Source organism: Schistocerca gregaria, chromosome 5, assembly GCF_023897955.1.
Source record: "Schistocerca gregaria isolate iqSchGreg1 chromosome 5, iqSchGreg1.2, whole genome shotgun sequence".
NCBI classification, from domain to species: Eukaryota; Metazoa; Arthropoda; class Insecta; order Orthoptera; family Acrididae; genus Schistocerca; species Schistocerca gregaria.
The window spans coordinates 166,369,216-166,393,091 of NC_064924.1; the positions used below are offsets into that span (position 1 = coordinate 166,369,216).

Sequence of the window (23,876 nt, forward strand, 5' to 3'; positions counted from 1 at the left end):
TCAGAAAGCTCGTGATATGGCTAGGTTTTGAAATATGTAAGTTAATCCGAAGTGTATCATGCGATTTGTTGCTGTATTCATTTTGATATCAGATAGATTCACCATTATTTTATCAGTAACTGTCGCAATTTTACTGTTCTTTCTCCGTACGGCAGGTGAGAGATATGTGGGAATGTATGCGTTCAACAGACCATTCCTCATGCTGAATGATCCAGATCTCATCCGTCTGGTACTGGTCAAGGATTTTGACACGTTCCGCGACAGAGGAATCAAGTACAACGAACAAGAGCCATTGAATCACAACCTATTCTTCATGGATGGGCCAAAATGGAAGCGAATGAGAACGAAGATGACTCCTACATTCACGTCAGGAAAGCTCAAAATGATGTCCCAGGTAAGTACATATTGAGTGCAATGAGTGAAGGCCGGCCGGAGTGGCCGTGCGGTTCTAGGCGCTACAGTCTGGAACCGAGCGACCCCTACGGCCGCAGGTTCGAATCCTGCCTCGGGCATGGATGTGTGTGATGTCGTTAGGTTAGTTTGATTTAATTAGTTCTAAGTTCTAGGAGACTGATGACCTCAGGATTAAGTCGCATAGTGCTCAGTTATCTATCACCAATGAGTGAATTGTCGTGCTATAAACACGTTTTATAGTTGCGTGGCTTTACTACAGTAATATAGTTCGCACATGCCTTATTATGCAACAGTATATCAAAATGATCTGGGTTTCAGTCAAGAGAGAATTCTTGTAAGTTATAATGTAGATTCACCTGAGAACAATAGTCAACATTTCTATGGCAAAGAACATTTATCATATTGAAAACGACATTTTAGGTGCTAATACTTTTCTGGTTTTCAGGGCTATAGATAGTAAAGTACAAATAAAAAATTCACTATTTTTAATAATAGCTGTATGGCAAAATGTAATACCAAGATCATATTGCAAAAAGATTGCCTATTCAAACGCCAAGGGAACGTGCCACAGTTTGTTACCAAATTTCCTATTTTCCAACGGTGCCTACATCAGCAATTTATTAAATGAAAGCTAAAATACGACAGAAAAGTTGAAAATCGAAAGAAAATCAGGAATTAGTTATCAGTCTATTACATCTACCTCGTGAACTGAAGAATAATTTTTTATGTTATGTAATAAATTGAAATTGTTTTGATTAATTGAAAATGATGTCACCCCACCTTGGGCGACAAACTATAGTGAACTGAAATGAGGTTATGCCATTCTGGGTGCCAAAATATATAGTAAAATTTAATGTGAAAATGGCTCCAAACTGGGCATCAACACGTAACGAATTGGAATCGAGTGACAATATTATTGCGTGCAAATCACGTCGCAGTGAAACCAAATGGATTTAAATATTAATACATGGAAACATTTACGTCTGTTGTTGGTGTTGTATTCTCTTTAGCCGCTTTTATGTCGTCTCGTTGTCTCTGTAGAGGTGTACATTGGGAAGCTAGGCGAGGAGGTTGGTTGGTGGACGGTGTCCTTGTTATTAATAACTGGGTTTCTTATTCATGAACAAATAGCTACTCCATTTAAGTTTCCATGTGCAGTGGTACAAGCTCTCTTCTCTGTAGTCCAAGTAGCCTCAATACTGTTTAGTGGAAGTCCGCTATGTTCACTGTAAGGTTCCTATCTGCTGCCTGTCCTGTGTGGCTGGTCCCGGAGGAGGTTGCGACGAGCCAGGTGCTCGGCCACCATTGGCCAGATGCTTTCAGTTGGTGAGAGATCTGGAGAAGGTGCTGGCCAGGGCAACAGTCGAACATTTTCTGTATCCAGAAAGGCCCGTACAGGACCTGCAACATGCGATCGTGCATTATCCTTCTGAAATGTAGGGTTTCACAGGAATCGAATGAAGGGTAGAGCCACGGGTCGTAACAGATCTGAAATGTGACATCCCCTTTTCAAATTGGCGTCAGTGCGAACAAGAGGTGACCGAGACGTGTAACCAATGGCACCCCATACCATCACGCCAGGTGATACCCCAGTATGGCGATGACGAATACACGCTACCAACGTGCGTTCACCGTTATGTCGCCAAACACGGATGCGACCATCATGATGCTGTAAACAGAACCTGGATTCATCCGAAAAAATGACGTTTTGCCATTCATGCACCCAGGTTCGTCGTAGAGTACACCATCGCAGGCGCTTCTGTCTGTGATGTAGCGTCAAGGATAACCGCAGCCATGGTCTCCGAGCTGTCACTCCATGCTGCTGCAAACGTCGTCGAACTGCTCCTGCAAATGGTTGTTGTCTTGCAAACGTCCCCATCTGTTGATTCAGGGATCGAGACGTGGCTGCACGATCCGTTACAGCCATGCGGATAAGATGCCTGTCATCTCGACTGCTAGTGATACGAGGCCGTTGGGATCCAGAACAGCGTTCCGTATTACCCTCCTGAACCCACTGATTCCATATTGTGCTAACAGTCATTTGTTCTTGACCAACGCGAGCAGCAATGTCGCGATACGATAAACCGCAATCGCGATAGGCTACAATCTGACCTTCATCAAAGTCGGAAACGTGATGGTACGCATTTCTCCTCCTTACACGAGGCTTCACAACGTTTCATCAGGCAACGCCGGTCAAGAAGTACTCTTGTTCTTGCATTTGCTCATTGTCGGAGTCGAGCAGCATCACCACGACGTCAGGAGCCACGCCAGGCGGCGAGACGATCGGGCATTGCCAGCAGCAGCCCTGAGTTCGAGACAGTGCTGTGGCTATTGCCACCAGCACTAAGTTTCTCATGGAGCCTGATGTCACAGCTACGCCAACCTGCTGCCTGTGTCTGCTGCCACCAGCACTGAGTTCTTAGTGGGACTTCGTGTTCTCAGCACCACACGCTGTCCAACTACTGCCAGCAGGTGGTTAAGTTGAATTCCGTGGACAGCTGTCTCCACACGCCGTCACGGAAGGCACATAATGAGCCAAGTGGCCGAAAGACCTCCACACCACTGAAGGAAGTAGGACACCGCTGACGACACGGCTATGGCCCCAAGAAGCCGTCGGCCTGCTACGGACCTTGTGTCAGCACTCGAGGACTGCTACTCAGCATCCAGGCTGGAAGCTGGTGCCAACACATCAGCGCTGGATAGGGACAACAGAGTGATTCATGTCTGCCTCGTTGACCCATGACACATCATATATTGGAATAGACTGAAGGCATTCTTTACTGTCATTAGTGTTTCCACTTGTCCTGCTGGCCATCCTGCCTTCTCAACCCCCTGAGTGCAACTACTGTCTCCAAGACGGTGACCGAGTGGTCGTCACTGCCAGGCGGTCTTCAGATTAGTGTCAGAAGTGGGATCTTCAAGCCCGTCGCCTCGTCGTTTGGTGACAACAGAAGAAGTAACAACACCTACATTATCTTCATTGTGGGGCGAATATAGGCTTTTTGTTTGACTACGAGTCTCACAGCAATACAGTGAGTTTTTTCAGAATTTAACACTTGTCAGTTCAGCTGCTGATAAGTAAATGCAGACAATAATTGGAGGAGGCGTAAATGCAAGTGTTAGTTTTCACCTGGTTGTTATTGGCAATACAGGTGTCAGAAGCAAGAGGTGTGGCTCATTGTCTATTAGTGTATAAACTAGTAGTTGTGACGTCCCCTCTCCATTTTGTTGTCGCTGTTGATGTTGAGCAGCTACTGCTACAGCTCGGTCGGTGGAATGGAGACGCGAGTGAGCATGGAGATGTAGATGTAGATGTAGAAGCAGTGATGGTTGTCCCCGTCGGATAACGTGGAACAGCACCTGAAATTCTCTAAAGAAAGTTGTTCCTCGCGTAATGTATGAAAGTCAGTTTGCGAGTCCGCACAGTCTTCTCAGCGATGAGAACTGCTGATTTTAATTGTCTTTTATGGTTTCATGCTTATTTCCCATGCCCGGTTAGTTAGTTATTGCAGTATTGAGTGAATCATTCATCACCGGCGTCGTTTCACACCACTGAAGCGAGCGAAAATTCATTTGCGGTTCAGTATCAGTAGTTGTTACACTGCTAGGCAGAAGTTTTCGCTACGGCACGACGCAAATCCATAGATAATCTATAATGCTGTCTTGCTTTCGTGCGTCGTAATATTATTTCGGAAAAAACACTCCATTCAATGCTCAATGTTCATCAAGTCACCCTTTCAATTAAAATGTTCACATTTAATTAGTTTTGATCATCACCTATCACACAGTTCAATTAAATGGCTCTGAGCACTATGCGACTTAACATCTGAAGTGATAAGTCACCTAGAACTTAGAAATACTTCAACCTAACTCACCTAACGACATCACACACATCCATGCCCGAGGCAGGATTCGAACCTGCGACCGCAGCGGTCGCGCGGTTCCAGACTGTAGCGCCTAGAACAGCTCGGCCACACCGGCCGGCGACACAGTTCAATTAATGATGGAGCTAACACGTGAGATTTCCGTTACTGACCAACAATTTTTATTGTTCCTTCTTAGCAGTTAGTTTATGATCACCACTCCACAAGCACACCGATGGATCAGATCAATTACGATTCTTTTCACTTCTGTGATCGTGACAATTACGACAACTTTTACAATCGGCGTATTTGTATTATTTTCGTGTGGTCGTATTAATGTTTCCTACTCAAGGCTAATCAGGTATTGCAGTCTTCGATACTATGTCCATTCTTCGTTGTAACTGTTCACTTTGATGAAGGTGGAGTCCAACAGTAATATCTCCAATAATTATAAAGTTCATTAACTCATCCTACACTGTCAGAATATCACTTCAATTCAAGTTCTCAAGTCAGAATAACTGAGAACAAAGTCCGTCTATCTGTATCACACAGTAGTACCTTTTTGAATAGAAACAATCTCGTAGCGTTCCGTTTGTAGTACTATAACAAACTGTGCTCTCTCACGACTTTATAGCAAGCAAGCTAACAAGCGACTAACATTTCCATGATCGAGCATTGTAGACGCTTTGAATTTCCTTTTCGCCGCGTTTACAACTCTCTTTCACAATAAATGTTATCTCTTACCAACATATTACTTTGGACTTAACTTTCGTCGTACTGATTTGCAGTTATTACTAAGGTCTTTAATAGCTAACTAAAAATAACCTTTCTTTCTTTCTACCTTTATATCATGACATACTCAGTAATGATTGAAACTGGTGTTCATCAAAACTTTAAGGTGTTATGTTATTGTCAAAGTCGTCTTACCTGTCAGGATGACACTGTTCCGTAGTTTTAATTATCATGATATTCTTATTTGGGTTTTCGGGTTTCTTCGAGTATTACATAGTGTACAAGCTATGAATCATGAGTAGTGATTTAGAGGGGCAAGATAAGTTTGGTCACTATTACGATTTATAGCAGTAATCATCAGTAGACACTGCGCCGAGAGTAAGTAAGTTACAGTAAGAAATGATATCGTAGTATTGCAGTTAGATGTTATCGTGATTTGGATTTATTTCGTGCAGAACAAGGAATATGGCTCCGAGTTGAACCATGTAAAGTAGGGGGAAGAGTTAGGGTTGTGGTATGGTTAAGTGTTTTTTTTTCCATTTGTGTGGTTCAGATCGCAGGTAGCACGGCTGTCAATGCCGTAAGGAGCCAGTTGAGAGAAGGTATTGAGAATTTTAAGAGACGAAGTTGGTAGTTGCAAATAGAAAAAATGGACTGGGATGAGAGATTATAAGCATGTGATGCTGAGTTGAAGGAAATGACTTATCACAGATCTCCGGAGTGTAGAGGAAATTTGCAGAGAGAGCCCGAGGAATAGATAATTGAAAACGGGCCTCGGAATGTGAGAAATATGTTGATTATGGAGAAGAGGGAAAGGAGGAAAAGAGAGGAAGCAGAGCGGAGGGAAAAAGGAAGAAGCTGAAACGGAGTGGAACAGGCTTGTCGATATTTTACATGTTCCTGCGGAACAGCCAACTACCAATGATATAATCAACGCTGTCGATCCTGTGAAGAGTAGGACAGAATGTCCCAAATGGCTTTTTTAGTGGGAAGATTACATTAGCTGTAGACGATGTCATAACACCACTTTATGGGAATTTAAGCAACGCACAGAGTAATGAGGTTGTTGAAGTGAAGGAGAGTAATATAGGAATACCAACTCCGACATCCAGTGGAATTGTGGAGTCTGTGGTAGCGGGAATGAGTGTGGGCTGTACCGAAGTGATACAGTGTATGGATAGCAACGTGGATGATTTAAGGGCACTAGTATCTGCCCCGTTGGGTGATAATAAGCGTTATATTGAGGCTGGAGAACATGGGTCGGATGCGCAAGTAATTGCATTTCCTGGTGATTTTCGCATCGTGCAAAGTGGAACTGCAGTTTAGTTTGTTGTTTTTTCTGTTCTACAGGGAATAGAGACGAGGTTGTTGGTAATTGTGTTGCAGATGTCGTGGCTGAAATGGTACAGGCATACCCATTTCCTCAGATGCACGGCGAACGGGAGAAATTAAGAGGAGACGAGTCGATAGAGTGGATGATCAAGTCGACAGAGCTGAATCTGTTGTCGAGTGTACGCCAGTGGTTCAGTACTGGGTCACAGACTCGCAGGACAAGCATCTAACGTGCCGGATGAGCTGTTTACAGGCAGCCAAGGTCTGATGTACGCGACGGATATGAAATTAGTGAAGGATGTAACGTGAGCCTGAAAGTAAATGTTCTGACTGAACATCGTGCCAAAGTTAAACTTCAGCGACGGAAAGCTCTTGAGAATGTAGAGATGCCACGAGATGCATCTGTTGTACAAGACAAACCAGTTAGCCAATGGACAATTACGTTAAGGACTAATCTGGATGGTATACTGCCACCAGGCAATAGGAAGGTACATGAGGTGAGCAGTAGTACCAGAAAACCAAGTATTTCGAGGAGAATTCGGTCTGTAATGAGAGCTACAGTAGAAGAAATAAGTGGGACTACTTGACGAAGCTTCAGTCCGGAACCGCGCTGCTGCTACGGTCGCACGTTCGAATCCTACCTCGGGCATGGATGTGTGTGTTGTCCTTAGGTTAGTTAGGTTTAAGTAGTTCTAAGTCTAGGGGAATGATGACCTCAGATGTTAAGTCCCATAGTGCTTGGAGCCATTTGAACCATTCTGAATTTTTTGTTTGGCATGTCGTTTTTCTTTTTTTCTTAAGAGTGTGGAAGTGCAAGAGTTCACAGTAGAAATAAAGGGAAAAATCCGTGAACTGTTAATGTGTGATTATAGCACACAAAAACATTTGTTGTGTCATTTGTTGTCTGACTTCGAAATTAAAATTAAAACATTAATAAAAGTCTTGGAATTCATTATACATAACGGACAAAATCGTCGAGATTCTCGATTCCAGGGATGAATGAACTGTCTATGTACTACATAAATAAGTTTGTACGAATCCCTCGGAACGCGATTTCTACACGCACTTGGCCAATTTTTTTACTGTTCTGTCAGTTCCTTCTGGAAGAGGCCGCCATCATCGGCATGTCCAGTCCAAGAAACGTATATATCTGCGCGTTATCTTACCAGGGAAGCTTATCCGTGATTCTAGCGGCGTAGGGTGGAGTTTCCATGTCTGTACTAATGTTTGTACATAGTGATCAGAGATATGTAAGTGAAGCAAAGGAAGAAGGAAGGAAGATTTCGTTTTAATGTTCTCTAGACTACTTAAACTTTAAAGACAGACATCTAGGTCTGATTGGGGAAGATTGGTGAAAGCGATCATGTCCTTCCCGAAAATTCCATATCACAGGTTTAGGGGAAACATGTAAAACCTAAATCTAGATATCCGTAAGGGGATTCGAACTGTCGTCCTCCCGAATGCTTCTCCTGTGTTTTACCGCTGCTTCACTTCGCTCTATATGCTTGGGTTTCGGGATTCTGTACCCCACAGCGGGAAGGAGGTTTTGGGCGGTGTAACTAATCTCCAGTTGCAGCCCAAGACTGATCTGGCTGGTCATGTGATGTATTGTGGTTTGTCTGTCAGCTGTTACACTCCTCGTTACTCCAAACTATTGTATTGTATTGTATGTTAACCGGGGACCTAGAAACGACGGAGAGGCTCCGTCCCCGCCGCAGCCGCAGTAGTCCACAACCCCACGACGACTACCGGAGTCCACTTCACCCTCTGAAGCACCACACCGAACCCAGGATTATTGTGCGGTTCGGCCCCTGTTGAACCTGCAGGGAACGTCTCACACCAGACGAGTGTAACCCCTATGTGGTAGAGTAATGGTGGTGTACGCGTACGTGGGGAACATGTTTGCGCAGTAATCGCCGACATAGTGTAACTAAGGCAGAATAAGGGGAACCAGCCCGCATTCGCCGAGGCAGATGGAAAACCGCCTAAAAACCATCCACAGACTGGCCGGTTCACCGGACCTCCTCGACACCAATCCGCCGGGCGGATTCGTGCCGGGGACCAGGCGCTCCTTCCGGCCCTGAAAGCCGTACGTTAGACCGCACGGCCAACCGGTCGCAATACAATGTTGCTCATTGTATCTGGTTTTGGCGGGCGCGGTTTCCTACGTAGCGTAGTGCTCTCAGGACATACTTGGCAATGTGGCACAGGGAAAGCACCACTGCCTACATGATGTTTTAAATACTATTTGATGGTCGCTTCTCCTCCGCAGACGATGCAAGACTGCGGCCGCGAGATGGTCGACGTCCTGGAGGACTCGGCACGCCGTGGCGAGGTGCTCGAGATGAGGGAAGTGTCCGCCAGGTACGCCACGGACATTATCGCATCTGTCGCCTTCGGGGTGGAGGTCAACTGCCAGCGCAACCCAGAGGCCGAGTTCCGACAGTGGGGGCGCAAGGTGTTCGAACCATCGCTCAAGAACAAGGTTGCTGTGCTCATGTACGAGTTCTTTCCGCTACTCGCCAGGTTACTCAGGTAAGACCTGTTGGCAGTTTCGCTCACCTCCTCCGTGGAGGCCGTGAACGCTGTCTCGCTTTCGATGTCCATTTACCCTCTACCGCATCTTCCCAAACACCTGAAATGTTTTAGCCAGTCCTACGTCTATCACAAAACCGTCTAGCAACACCCCAGTGTACCCTTCATCCTTGAGAACGTGATCGACTGCCATTACTCCCGCTAATCATTCATAGTCCCACTCATCAATCCTGAGATCTAACCACCCTCCCAACTATAGACCTCCCTGCTTCTTTCATTCCAAAAGCCAACCGTTTCACTTCCTAACACCAACAACCTGTTTCTTCAGCGTTCCCGAAAAGTATCCCACATTCCATTCTCGTGTCGCTTCCTCTCCACCTCATTTAAATCCAACTTTGTCACCTTAGGAAATGTTACTAGGTGCCCACATCCTTGACATCCTTACTTGTTCAAGACCACACATATCAATAACTGATTAACTGAAAACAATTACTTACCTCTTCTACTAAAAAAATTAATCTCAAGGACATGCGGTATTAAAAATAGTACACAGACAAAATATTCACAGAGAAAGTCAAAAGATACTCGCAAACAACGCAGAATGACAACCAAGCAGTCGTCAGTGAAAATAGCACAGAAGATCTGTCCCAAATACTTTTAAATTACCGTCTTGCTAGATTCCAGATACCTTTTCAGAGTTTATCCCTTGTTTTAATCATGTCTTACCACAAAGTTCTTTTCTCCACAATTCGATACAGAACCTCTCCAGTTATTACTCGATCTGTCCATCTGCTCTTCAGCATTCTACTATACCACAACATTTCAAATGCTTTTATTTCTCTCTCTGTACTTTCTACCGTTCACGTTTCAAATCCATATAAGACTGCACTACACATAAATACTTTCACGGGATGAGATTTTTACTCTGCAGCAGAGTGTGCGCTGATATGAAACCTCCTGGCAGATTAAAACTGTGTGCCGGACCGAAACCCGAACTCGGGACCTTTGCCTTTCGCGGGCAAGTGCTCTAACATCTGAGCTACCGATGCACGACTCACGCTCCGTCTTCACAGCATTACTTCTACCAGTACCTCGTCTCCTACCTTCCAAACTTTACAGAAGCTCTTCTGAACCATACATTAGTCTCAAGTCACAAAGAACTTAGAGACATTATCTGCCAGCCCACCTATGGTCTAGGGCCAGCGTCTTTGATTAGTAATCAGAAATTCCTCGGTCCCGGATTCGTATCAGTCGGAGGGTTAGCAGACTTATGTAATAAAACAACTGAGTGAGTAGATCAATGATGGACTTGAGAGGGTGTCATGGAACGTTCACCCCGAACAAATGCAACAAACAGTAACGAACAAAATCGATGAAAGAAAGAAACTTGTCACCGCTTAAATTTGGAGTAATAATCAGCATTGGCTGTCGAAGACTTGCGCCATAAAAAGTCACTCTCATTATGCCAACGGCCTTGTCAAGTAGGGCGGAGGAACGAACAGACGTTCAGGACACTCTCTTGTCCTTGCGGTGGGAATCTGCGCCTAAGGGGGAAGAATCAGCAATAATCAATGGCATGACAATGCAGCCGGAAATGGAAACCACTGCATTAAAGACACATAATGTGTATCGACAGGACCTGTGGCCTATAATTGAAAAAGTGTCATCATGATCTCTCCATTTGCATATGATTCTGGAATAGTTCCCCATTCAGATCTCCGGGAGGGGATTGGATGGGGGAGCTGACCATGAGAAAAAGATTAAATAACCAACGAAAAATAACGTCCTTCGAGTCGTGGCGTGGTAGGGAAGCTAGAAAATATTAATAGGGAAATACAAAGGCTTTGTCTAGATATAATAGGGGACAGTGAAGTGAAATGGAAAGAAGACAAGGATTTCTGGTCATATGAGTACAGGGTAAACCATCACCGACAACGATTGTTCAGATATATATGAAGCCACCGAGAGCCGATGATGAAGAGAGAAAAAATATATTAGATTATTGGACGGTTAATTCAGTACGTAAGGGGTGATGAGAATATAATAGTCATGTGGAATTGGAATGCGGTTGTAGGGAAAGGAGTAGAAGAGTGGATTACCCGAGAATGTGCGGTTGGTACTATAAATGAAAGAGGAGAAAGCCTGAGTTTTGAAGTAGGTTTCAACTAGCAATAGCGAATAATCTGTTCAATAATCACAAGAGCAGGAGGTATACTTGGAAAACGCCGGGGGGTACGTTAAGATTTCATTTAGATTACACATAGAAGACAGAGGTTCCGAAAGCAGATGCTGGATTGTAAGGCGTACGCAGGAGTTTAAGAGATTAATCAGGAAGAATCAGCGTGCAAAGAACTTTGATACGGAAGCACTAAGGAATGACAAGATACGCTTAAAGTTCTCTAAGGGTATTGATACACAAATAAGGAATAGCCCAATAGGCAGTCCAGTTGAAGAGGAATGGAAATCTCTAAAAAGTTGGTACGAAAAACATAGGTACAAAGAGGTAACTGCGAAGATCCGTGGGTAACAGAAGAAATACTTCAGTTGATGGCTGGAAGAAGGAAGCTGAAAAACGTTCAGGGAAATTCAGGAATACAAAAATACATATGGCTGAGGAATGAATTAAATAGGAAGTGCCGGAAAGCTAAGACGAAATGGCTGCGTGAAAAATGTAAGGAAATCGAAAAATAAATGATTGTCCGAAGGAGTGACTCGGCGTATAGGGGAGTTAAAACAGCCTTCGGTGAACTTAAAAGCAAGAGTGGCAACTTTCAGAGTGCAACGAGAATTCTATTGTGAAATGCAGAGGAGAGAGCAGATAGGAGGAAAGAGTACATTGAAGGCCTCTATGACGGGGAAGATTTGTCTGCAAGTGCGAGAATTATCGCACAATCAGCTTAACAGCTCATGCGTCCAAATTGCTGACAAGAATAATACACAGAAGAATGGAATCAAAAATTGAGGATGTCTTAGATGACGATCAGTTTGGCTCTAGGAAAGTGGAGAATTACATGAGCTACTAAATGAGGAGTCTACAGAGTACAGAAAACATACTGAGAGTAAATCGAAGAAAGACGAAAGTAATGAGAAGCAGCAAAAATGAGAACAGCGAGAAATTTCACTCAGGATTGATGGCCAGGAAGTAGATGTTGTTAAGGAATTCTCCTACCTAGGCAGCAAAATAAGAAATGACGGACAGAGGAAGGAGGACATCAAAAGCAGACCAGCGCTGTCAAGGAGGGCATTTTTGGCCAAGAGGAGCCTACTAGTATCAAGTATAGGACTTAATAGCGAGGAAAACATTTCTGAGAACATACGTTTGGAGCACAACACTGTGTGGTAGTGAAACATGGACTGTGGGAAAACTCTAAAGGAGGACAGAGGTTGCAATACGTCAAGCAAATACTCTACTGGCCACTAAAATTGCTACACCAAGAAGAAATGCAGGTTATAAACGGGTATTCATTGGACACATATATTAGACTAGAAGTGACATGTGATTACATTTGCACGCAATTTAGGTGCATAGATCCTGAGAAATCAGTACCCAGAACAATCACCTCTGGCCGTAATAACGGCCTTGATACACCTGGGCATTGAGTCAAAAAGAGCGTGGATGGCGTGTACAGGTACAACTACCCATGCAGCTTCAACACGATACCACAGTTCATCAAGAGTAGTGACTGGCGTATTGTGACGAGCCAGTTACTCGGCCACCATTGACCAGACGTCTTCAATTGGTGAGAGATCTGGAGAATGTGTTGGTCAGAGCAGCAGTCGAACATTGTCTGTATCCATAAATGCCCGTACATGACCTGCAACATGCGGTCGTGCATTATCCTTCTGAAATGTAGGGTTTCGCAGGGATCGAATGAAAGGTAGAGCCACGGGTCGTAACGCATTTGAATTGTAACGTCCACTGTCCAAAGTGGCGTTAATGCGAACAAGATGTGACCGAGACGTGTAACCAATGGCACCCCATACCATCAAGTCGGGTGATACGCCAATATGGCGATGACAAATACACGCTTCCAATGTGCGTTCGCCGCGATGTCGCCAAACGCGGATGCGACCATCATGATGCTGTAAACAGAACCTGCATCCATGCGAAAAAATGACATTTTGCCATTCGTGCACCCAGGTTCGTCGTTGAGTACACCATCGCAGGCACTCCTGTCTGTGATGCAGCGTAAATGGTAACCACAGCCATGGTCACCGAGCTGATAGTCCATGCTGCTGCAAACGTCGTCGAACTGTTTGTGCAGATGGTTGTTGCCTTGCAAACGTCCCCATCTGTTCACTCAGGGATCGAGACGTGGCTGCACGATCCGTTACAGCCATGCTGATAAGATGCCTGTCATCTCGACTGCTAGTGATACGAGGCCGTTGGGATCCAGCACGGCGTTCCGTATTACTCTCCTGAACTCACCGATTCCATATTCTGCTAATAGTCATTGGAACTCGACCAATGCGAGGAGCAATGTCGTGATACAATAAACCGCAATCGCGATAGGCTACAATCTGACCTTTATCAAAGTCTTCAAAACAACGTTTCACCAGTCAACGCCGTTCAACTGCTGTTTGTGTATGAGAAATCGGTTGGAAACTTTCCTCATGTTAGCACATTGTATGTGTCGCTACCGGCGCCAACCTTGTTCGAATGCTCTGAAAAGCCATTCATTTGTATATCACAGAATCTTCTTCTTGCCGGTTAAATTTCGCGTCTGTAGCATGTCATCTTCGTGGTGTAGCAATTTTAATGGCCAGTAGTGTAAATGAGGACGTAGCTGGAAGTGCTTCTCTGAGATGAAGAGGTTGGCACAGGCGGGTCGCAATCAAACCAGTCATAAGACTGATTCATCCCCCCCCCCCCCCCCCCCCCCACCCACCACACCACCTGCTTGACCCAAATTCTCAAATTATACCGCACACTACTGATGTAGTGCCGCTTCTGATTAGCTTCATTACTCGCGGCTACTTACCGACTGCTATAAGACTTGGAGGTTGCAGTGTATCTGCACTGAGGGGAAACCCCTGTGATGGCTACATGTATCACCAAGGCGCAGCATCGCAAGGCCTATGTTTCATAGTGGATGATAATAATGATATTAATAATGGGCCTGTGTAATGTTTAGTTCAAATTCCAAATGGACATGATATAGTGTATTGATAGCAGCCATCCACGTTTTCACCTGGAAATGTTTGAGAAAATGTTGAAAAACACATCCTACGCGACATATCAGTATACTGACATACTAAATGAGGTGAAGGGAAAATTGTTACTAATTTTGTTCTCCATAGTCATGGACCGCCGCAGAATAAAAATTAGTGACACAGAACTTAATGTAGCAAATGCTTCAATGAAACTCCCATCTCACGCTATATTTGTCGTCAGCTGGATCCCTATCTTATCAGTGTGATAACTGATTGCACAGTATAATACGTGAGAGCGTTGGTTACGATGAGCTGTGCGATCTGTGTTTAATCTTCTTTAGGTTGAAATCATGGCTGGGGAAACCATCTTATTTTCATTTACAGTTTACAGTTCCTTTGTGTTGCTGGTAAGAAATAGTTGCTGAAAGAAAATACGTAATACCCTCAAGTCGCACAATTTGAGAAGACGTGGACAAGTACGCTGATTATCAACGTTCAGTTGGTTATTCTCTACACTTGAAAATGGATACAGAGTGGAAACTACGTAGCAATGGTCAAAACAAAATGAGGGTTTAATCCTAAGAAAAGCAGGTGGGTGGCAATTCAAAAAAAAAAAAAATAGTGGTGACTGTGGATTCTATTGTATCTAAAACATTCCTTTCCCTTATTTACAGAGTTGATTCTGGAACGCAAGACGTGTCCGCATTCTTCCGAAACATGGTCAGACAGACAGTGGAGTACCGAGAGAAGCACAACGTAACGCGAAACGACTTCATGAACCTACTCGTACAACTGAAGAACAAAGGTTTCATCGACGGAGAGAAGATAGGCGACAAGGGAGAAAACAAGGACATCGACAACTGGAGTAAGTGCAGACGTATGAAGGTGTTATAAGACAGGAAGAAAGCCGTCTCACGGAATTAGCAGCAAGAAAAGAATTGTTGGTGTTGCATCGTTAAAAATTAGTGAACGAGGGTTCTGCAGCAGCCTTAATACATTCTACACTAGCCCCAAAAAATCATTTCCTTAGAGGATTAAAGATGGTAATGCGTTTTCACATTTACACCATCTCAACATTTTATTGTCGTTGCTATTGTTTTCTGAAGGCGTATCGGTTTTACAGTACTTTCGATCTTTTTGGGTTACAATGGTTTTTTATATTTTATTCTCGTTTAGTTCACGTAACGTGTAGCAAGAAAATTACGTAAGTAGTACATCTGATGATTAAAAAAATGTTGTTCGGCGATACCACTCATTATAAGATAAGGGAATCTTACAGCTTCATGTTGACTGATTGCATAATATGCAGCATCACGTATGACAATCATTATTTAAAAAAAGGTGAAATACGCAAAATAGATAATTATAAGGTTGCAAATGGACAGAATCTGACGCGATATCTCTCAGGACATCAAAAAACTCGGTCAATCAATGCCAGGCCGAATAACTTCTTTTATAAGGACCAGAGGTGGACCAAAGAGTTATTGAGTTGTTTAATTTGTGACATTCGTTCCCTTGAATAAATCATCGAATTTTTCTGAAATTGTAATCATTTGTTTTTCTGTGTACGTGTACAACGCATCTACCGATTTCCGTCCCATTCGGATAATTCTTAACAAGACATGAAAATAAAAAATTTAAAAAGATATCTGTGAAATCTTTTGGGAAATGATTTATGTAAAAGTAAGAAATAAAAACGATTAGAAAATTGTATGATGTAACTCTGTCGTACATGATTTCGAGTATCATTCAGAGTCATGTCAAAGTTTATCTTGTCTATTTTATTTCCTATATTCAGAGAAATTATTTCACAAAACCTTTGACGGTTTTTTATAAAATTTTATTTGGTTATTTTTCTGCCGTGGCAACGGCCTTGCCGCAGTGGATACAGTGGTTCCCGTGAGATCAGTTAAGCACTGTAGGGGGTGGTCGGCACTTGGATGGGTGAGTATCCAGGCAGCCATCCGCTGTTGCCATTTTTCGGGGTGCATTCAGCCTCGTGATGCTAATTGAGGAGCTACTCGACCGAATAGTAGCGGCTCCGGTCAAGAATACCATCATAACGACCGGGAGTGCGGTGTGCTGACCCCACGCCCCTCCTATCCGCATCCTCCACTGAGGATGACACGGCGGTCGGATGGTCCCAGTAGGCCACTCGTGGCCTGAAGACGGAGTGCTTTATTTTTCTGCCGTAATTGCCGATTTCGATGTGAAGCTCGACCACTTTGCATTCAGCCGATAACTGCTTAATTAATATACGGTTCTACCATCTCTGGATGAATTTATGACTGCGATAAATCGTCAAAAAGCAGAAAATGTCATGATCTTAAATCAGTTTATACCTTTGAGTGCAAGACACTACACTACACGGAACAATTTATTAAACCACAACTCGAGTGTTTTCAGTAGTCTCTGTGTGCCAGGCCGGAGAATTTTCGCTGTTTACCTGTGTGTAAGTTTTCGCACGGAACCTGACGGCGCCCTCTGTTTCTGTTCCGTCCAGAGTTGTCTCTGGATGAGGTGGCCGCGCAGGCGTTCGTCTTCTTCCTGGCGGGCTTCGAGACGTCGTCAACGACGATGAGCTTCGCGCTGTACGAGCTGGCCCTCAACCCGGACGTGCAGAAGAGACTACAGGAGGAGGTGGACGCCACGATGCAGAAGAACAACGGACAGCTGACGTACGAAGCCATTGCCGAGATGCCGTACCTGGACAAGGTCGTGTCAGGTGAGGCCTTGAACCAGCACCCATTGAGTTTATTTATTTCGGCAAGGTTTTACGGCAACCACTTCGTCATCTCCATCCAGCCCACATGACACATTACAAGGTTTTCATTCTATGCTAATTACGCAAAACAAATTGGTATCTTTTTTAGTAGCTGTTTATCGTATTTTCCTATAGCAGCGAAGGGTTCCAAGTGACTGACGAAAGGTAAGGTGAGCTGTCATGACGTCACAAACTTGAAGCCGACGTCCGCCGTGGTAGTTGCCCTAAACATTAGCTTCTGGTGGAAGTGTTTTGATCAAAAGTGCCGGTTTGCATCATTTACGGGTTTAATAATCATTCTAATCATTGTCTAAAGTGTACAGGTACCACATTTGATTCGTAAGATGCCTTAAGTCAGATTTTTGTTTATGCACATGAATTTTAGTAGAGCTACATACTTTTACTATGCACTGAGATGACAAAAACCGTGGGATACCTCCTACTATCATATCGGCTCTCCTTTTGCCCTGCTTAGTGCAGCATCTCGATGTGGCATGGACTCAAGTCCCCTGCAGAAATATTGAGTGCATAATGGCGAAAGTGTTGCCGGTGCAGAGATCTGTGGACGAACTGACCTCTCCGTTGTGACCCATAAATTTTCGATGGAATACTTGTTGGCCAATCTGGGTGGCCAAATGATTGGCTGGAATTGTCCAGAATACTCTTCAAGCTAATCGCGAACTATTGTGGTCCGGAAAATGGCGCATTATCATCTATAAAAAAAATCCATCGTTTTCTGGGAACAAATAATCACCAAGTAGCAGAACAGAACCATTTACTATCAATGCTCTCGGTCGTTAAGTGAAGGCCATCGGCCACATTATTTTCTGTGAAAAGAGATAATATCTGAAACATAATATTCATATACACCCTTGACACTGTGGACCTGAGACTATTGAATTTCCTGACGATTTTCCAAATAGGATGTCCTATACGTCTAGCTCCAACTACCATTCGACGTTCAAAGTCTGTTAATTCCCATTCGGGTGGCCATAATCACGTAGGAAACCTTTTCATATGACTAACCTGAGTACAAATGATAGCTTCGCAAATGCACTGCTGTTTTATACCTAGTGTATGCGATTCTACCCCTACCGCTATTTCACGACTTTTGTCGCTTCAGTTAAGTTTTTACTTCTGTCATTTGACCATAGATTACCTATCAGTCTCTCTGGATGAACGCTAGGAGCCAGAAAAATTGGAAAGTGACCTAACGTAGCAAAAAAATGTTCTCAAAATTTTCGTAATGTTGACACAGACAGGCATCAGTTTCGTCATTCCGCCTTACTGAAAGTGCTGGATTACGAAATCAGCCTTTTTATATCATATACCTGTTGTTGTCTTCTCGATTATTCGAAAGGTGAAACAACAAGGACATGCATCGTATTACTGGTTCAAATATGAATTAAAGACTAGAAAAAAATCTGAAAACGCCTTGATGACGTTGTATTATTCACGAATGCACTGTGATATTTTCTGTTTTACACAGCTTCTGTCTGCTAATGTTGGGGCATCTAAAATGGTGTCAGCAGCTTCAAAACGTAAGTCTGGCATCATCTAACCATATTATGTCTCCATGCATCGGGCAGAGCTCCAAAGGCCTCTTCCGCTGCAGACGATTTATCGCCAGAATTGTGGAACATGTTTTACGCTGACGTATAAGATTCTTGGAGAACAAGAATCTCAAACACAAAAATCATCAAGGTGGCGCGACAAACGTTTTGTAAAGCTTATACAGCTCTATTTGTAAATAGGATCCATTGAACCGAACATAATCATACTTGCAATGATAGTTCGATGCCCCATCCCTTGATTTATGGAAGGCTTACACGATCGCACCGTCCCGTAGGGAACAGGATACGAGCTTACGAAATATCGGACCAACATTGTGTCTGGATTCAAACTTTCCTAGAAGAGATCGTAACGAAAGAAGATTAACGAGCTTAGCCAAAGCAATCAAACTTGTGTTTTCTCTACTGTTCATTTCTATTGCTGCCTGTGTATTGTTTTCTACTGCCATTAACAGCACAATTCATGAACTGATTTTATGACTACCACCATGACTGTGTTTTCGTTGCTCATTTTTTTCCAGAAACATTGAGAATGTACCCTCCAGGCGCAGTTCTTCAACGGAAAACTACACGGCGTTACAAGATTCCGGAAGGGCCAGAGCTCGATGAGGGTACAATTGTTTTCATCCCAGTTTACGCACTTCACATGGATCCAAAATACTTTCCGGAACCAGAACGCTTCAACCCCGAGCACTTCTCGGAGGAGAAGAAAGCCACGAGGCACCCTTACGTGTATCTGCCGTTTGGTGAAGGACCGCGCAACTGCATAGGTAAGTTCATGTTAGGGTCACTAAGCGGACATGAATGTGTGTTTACTTTGTCATTCTCTGCTAAATCTTGGACTGGAGAAATCAGTGTCCACTCTCCTTACATGTGTACAAACATGAGTATGGACTGTAAATAGGAACGTAATTATAGTAAGACCTGACAGAATCATATCTTAGATAAGAAACAACCTGTGCAAATTTGCGTAGAATTGCCCGTTGTTTGTTTTGGAGCAATAAGCCGTAAATACAGGGTGTTGCCGACGTAAGTGGAGATTTTTCTATAGGACTGTATTTTGAATAACATTACATCAATATTTACTTCATATGCTGACGAATAATTATAGCCTTTACAAGCCGTGTGTTTTTAGGATGGTTAGTACCTCTAAGTACATGAGGCAAAAGCAAAAACCATTAATGCTTAATCCCCGGGGCACCAGGTCAGGTGTTGAAGTGGGGACGTGTAGATGCAAAACGGTCAGTTTATACTGACAGGTGTAGTCTTCTCAGTGGTGCAGTGCGACAACGAAGAAAACATCAGAACCTAAAGTTTGTGAGGTGTTAGTGGGAAGACTGTTCGACACAGAGAAAAAACAAACAACACATTTATGTGTGTACAAATTAAGGTACAACATACAAAAATATCTGCTCCCTTACCCGTTACACCCTGCATAAGACGTAAGAAAAATTCAAACGTCTCTGAAAATAACAGTAACCGGTAATAGGTTAAAACAGGGTGTTCATTAATTTTGAATGTCAGTCTTTGTTTTAGTTTTTTGCAGCAATTTTTAAAGCTAAATCGTTGCTCCCAGTGTAGACACTAACGAAGGACCGTTTTTGTGCGTGGTTACCTCAACATCTCAGGCACAAAAATGCGAGGCAGCCATTCGCGGAGCTGAGCCCTTTCGTCGAGTTACTTATCTAAGCAGTTTGTGCAGCTCAATATTAATACAACTTCTGAAATGGAATCACAGTTACTTTTGACTCATCGTTCTGGAATCGACTAAGGTAACTCGCAAATGAGCACAATCAGATCCAGCAAAAAAGCAAAAATCCAATATCATAACACAGTATAGCTTGTCTATGCTGGTTTTCTCAACTGTATAAATGACCGACTCGCATTTTTCAGTTTGTTGTCACACACAGAACTATAGTGTTGTTGCAAGGTGTTTTTGAAGAAAATTCAAACGGGGTGTCACTAGAGTGAACGGAACATCGAAATATGCATTCCAAATGCACAGGCGTGAACGGAACGGGACGGGACAAAACGCCAACGTTAAAGATTATCGGGAAGAGGTTTTGACGTTAACATGAAGGAGTAACGAGTGGGCTGGGGCAGTGGTGTCATCTGGTAACACAGAATGTTAACTGAAACTTCATGGAAGATTAAAACTTTGTGCCCGATAGAGACTCGAACTCGGGACCTTTGCCTTTCGCGGGCAAGCTACCAAAATCTGAGCTACCGTAGCACGACTCACACCCGATACTCACAGCTTTACTTCTGCCAGTCTGGAAACAGAATGTTAACGTCACAGAGATCATTTGTCTAATAGTAGTGGATTTCATACTTTCGCGTCTTCTTAATCTTTATTTTTGTTAGTTTCTTTGTTTTAGTAACGTATTTCGAAAGTTACATGAGGAATTCGAAATTTGTTCTATGATTAATCTTTTGCGGATTGGGCCAAATATTTGAAAAATTAAATAAATGAAACAATTTTCATTAAAATATCACGAGAAAAGAGTAGTTTTCCATGTTATTTGTACTTGGAAGGAAAAACAATGGTTAAAGCGAAAAGCGCTATGCATTGCTCTCTGAGCATTAAGTGATGTCTTTGTACTTATATATTTTCTCGATTAAATACGTTTTCTTTTTGTTTTGTTTTTGTTTTGTTTTTTTGGTCATCAGTGTACTGACTGGTTTGATGCGTCCCGCCCAGAATTCCTTTCCTGTGCTAACATCTTCATCTCAGAGTAGCACTTGCAACCTATGTCCTCAATTATTTGCTTGACGTATTCCAATCTCTGTCTTCCTCTACAGTTTTTTGCCCTCTACAGCTCCCTCTAGTACCATGGAAGTCATTCCCTCATGTCTTAGCAGATGTCTTATCATCCTGTCCCTTCTCCTTATCAGTGTTTTCCACATATTCCTTTCCTCTCCGATTCTGCGTAGAACCTCCTCATCCCTTACCTTATCAGTCCACCTAAGTTTCAACATTCGTCTATAGCACCACATCTCAAATGCTTCGATTATCTTCCGATCCGGTTTTCCCACAGTCCATGTTTCACTACCATCTAATGCTGTACTCCAGACGTACATCCTCAGAAAATTCTTCCTCAAATTAAGATCGGTATTTGATATTAGTAGACTTCTCTTGGCCAGAAATGCCTTTTTTGCATTAGCGAGTCTGCTTTTGATGTCCTCCTTGCTCCGTCCGTCATCGGTTATTTTACTGCCTAGGTAGCAGAATTCCCTAACTTCATTGACTTCATGACCATCAATCCTGATGTTAAGTTTCTCGCTGTTCTCATTTCTACTTCTTCTCATTACCTTCGTCTTTCTCCGATTTACTCTCAAACCATACTGTGTACTCATTACACTGTTCATTCCGTTCAGCAGATCATTTAATTCTTCTTCACTTTCACTCAGGATAGCAACGTCATCAGCGAATCGTATGATTGATATCCTTTCACCTTGTATTTTAATTCCACTCCTGAACCTTTCTTTTATTTCCATCATTGCTTCCTCGATGTACAGATTGAAGAGTAGGGGCGAAAGGCTACAGCCTTGTCTTACACCCTTCTTAATACGAGCACTTCGTTCTTGATCGTCCACTCTTATTATTCCCTCTTGGTTGTTGTACATATTGTATATGACTCGTCTCTCCCTATAGCTTACCCCGACTTTTTTTAGAATCTCGAATAGCTTGCACCATTTTATATTGTCAAACGCTTTTTCCAGGTCGACAAATCCTATGAACGGGTCTTGATTTTTCGTTATCCTTGCTTCCATTATTAGCCGTAACGTCAGAATTGCCTCTCTCGTGCCTTTACTTTTCCTAAAGGCAAACTGATCGTCACCTAGCGCATTCTCAATTTTCTTTTCCATTCTTCTGTATATTATTCTTGTAAGCAGCTTCGATGCATGAGCTGTTAAGCTGATTGTGCGATGATTCTCGCACTTGTCAGCTCTTGCCGTCTTCGGAATTGTGTAGATGATGCTTTTCCGAAAGTCAGATGGTATGTCGCCAGACTCATAGATTCTACACACCAACGTGAATAGTCGCTTTGTTGCCATTTCCCCTAATGATTTTAGAAATTCTGATGGAATGTTATCTATCCCTTCTGCCTTATTTGACCGTAAGTCCTCCAAAGCTCTTTTAAATTCCGATTCTAATACTGGATCCCCTATCTCTTCTAAATCGACTCCTGTTTCTTCTTCTATCACATCAGACAAATCTTCACCCTCATAGAGGCTTTCAATGTATTCTTTCCACCTATCTGCTCTCTCCTCTGCATTTAACAGTGGAATTCCCGTTGCACTCTTAAAGTTACCACCGTTGCTTTTAAAGTCACCAAAGGTTGTTTTGACTTTCCTGTATGCTGAGTCTGTCCTTCCGACAATCATATCTTTTTCGATGTCTTCACATTATTCCTGCAGCCATTTCGTCTTAGCTTCCCTGCACTTCATATTTATTTCATACCTATGTTTTCCTTCCCAACTTCTGTGATGACCCTTTTTAGAGATGTCCATTCCTCTTCAACTGTGCTGCCTACTTCGCTATTCCTTATTGCTGTATCTATAGCGTTAGAGAACTTCAAACGAATTTCATCATTCCTTAGAACTTCCGTATCCGACTTCTTTGCGTATTGATTCTTCCTGACTAATGTCTTGAACTTCAGCCTACTCTTAATCACTACTATATTGTGATCTGAGTCTATATCTGCTCCTGGGTACGCCTTACAATCCAGTATCTGATTTCGGAATCTCTGTCTGACGATGAAGTAATCTAATTGAAATCTTCCCGTATCTCCCGGCCTTTTCCAAGTATACCTCCTCCTCTTGTGATTCTTGAACAGGGTATTCGCTATTACTAGCTGAAACTTGTTACAGAACTCAATTAGTCTTTCTCCTCTTTCATTCCTTGTCCCAAGCCCATGTTCTCCTGTAACCTTTTCTTCTACTCCTTCCGCTACAACTGCATTCCAGTCGCCCATGACTATTAGATTTTCGTCCTCCTTTACATACTGCATTACCCTTTCAATATCCTCATACACTTTCTCTACCTGTTCATCTTCAGCTTCCGACGTCGTCATGTATACCTGAACTATCGATGTCGGTGTTGGTCTGCTGTCGATTCTGATTAGAATATACGTAGGAACTCTAGAAAGTAAGTCACATGTCCCACACTAAGATCATTCCGCTACAAGAATGGTGCATTGTGATGATAGAGTACACGCTCCTGGTTTCCTGCAGACACTTCTCTGCTGCGGTGCGAATGTCAAGTGCATCACGCAGGCGACTGACATGGGGTAGCAACTGGAAACGTACTACAAAGAGAAAGTTCGCGGTTGTGGATGGCTCGATTTTTGTCGGGCGAAACGGTTAAATTGTACGCAGATTGATCGCGAAATTCTGGTAGTATATCGACCAAACGTCGCATACAGCTGTTGTGAAATGGTGCCATATATTTGATCAAGGCTGCAGCGATGTTGCCGATGCTGATCGGGAAATCCAGACGTTGCACTA

The 23,876-nt window shown here is 43.2% G+C and overlaps 1 protein-coding gene across 2 annotated transcripts in view; it reads left to right on the top strand.

The window, feature by feature from the left end:
• The window catches only part of LOC126273119 (cytochrome P450 6k1-like), a 90,357-nt gene that overhangs the window by 61,576 nt on the left and 4,905 nt on the right, over window positions 1-23,876 (top strand). For both annotated transcript variants that reach the window (XM_049976572.1, XM_049976573.1), the window contains exons 3-7: window positions 156-394; window positions 8,614-8,876; window positions 14,705-14,895; window positions 16,534-16,755; window positions 18,887-19,135. In XM_049976572.1, the coding sequence (XP_049832529.1) occupies window positions 156-394; window positions 8,614-8,876; window positions 14,705-14,895; window positions 16,534-16,755; window positions 18,887-19,135 (1,164 nt within the window). The remainder of the gene's footprint in view (window positions 1-155; window positions 395-8,613; window positions 8,877-14,704; window positions 14,896-16,533; window positions 16,756-18,886; window positions 19,136-23,876) is intronic.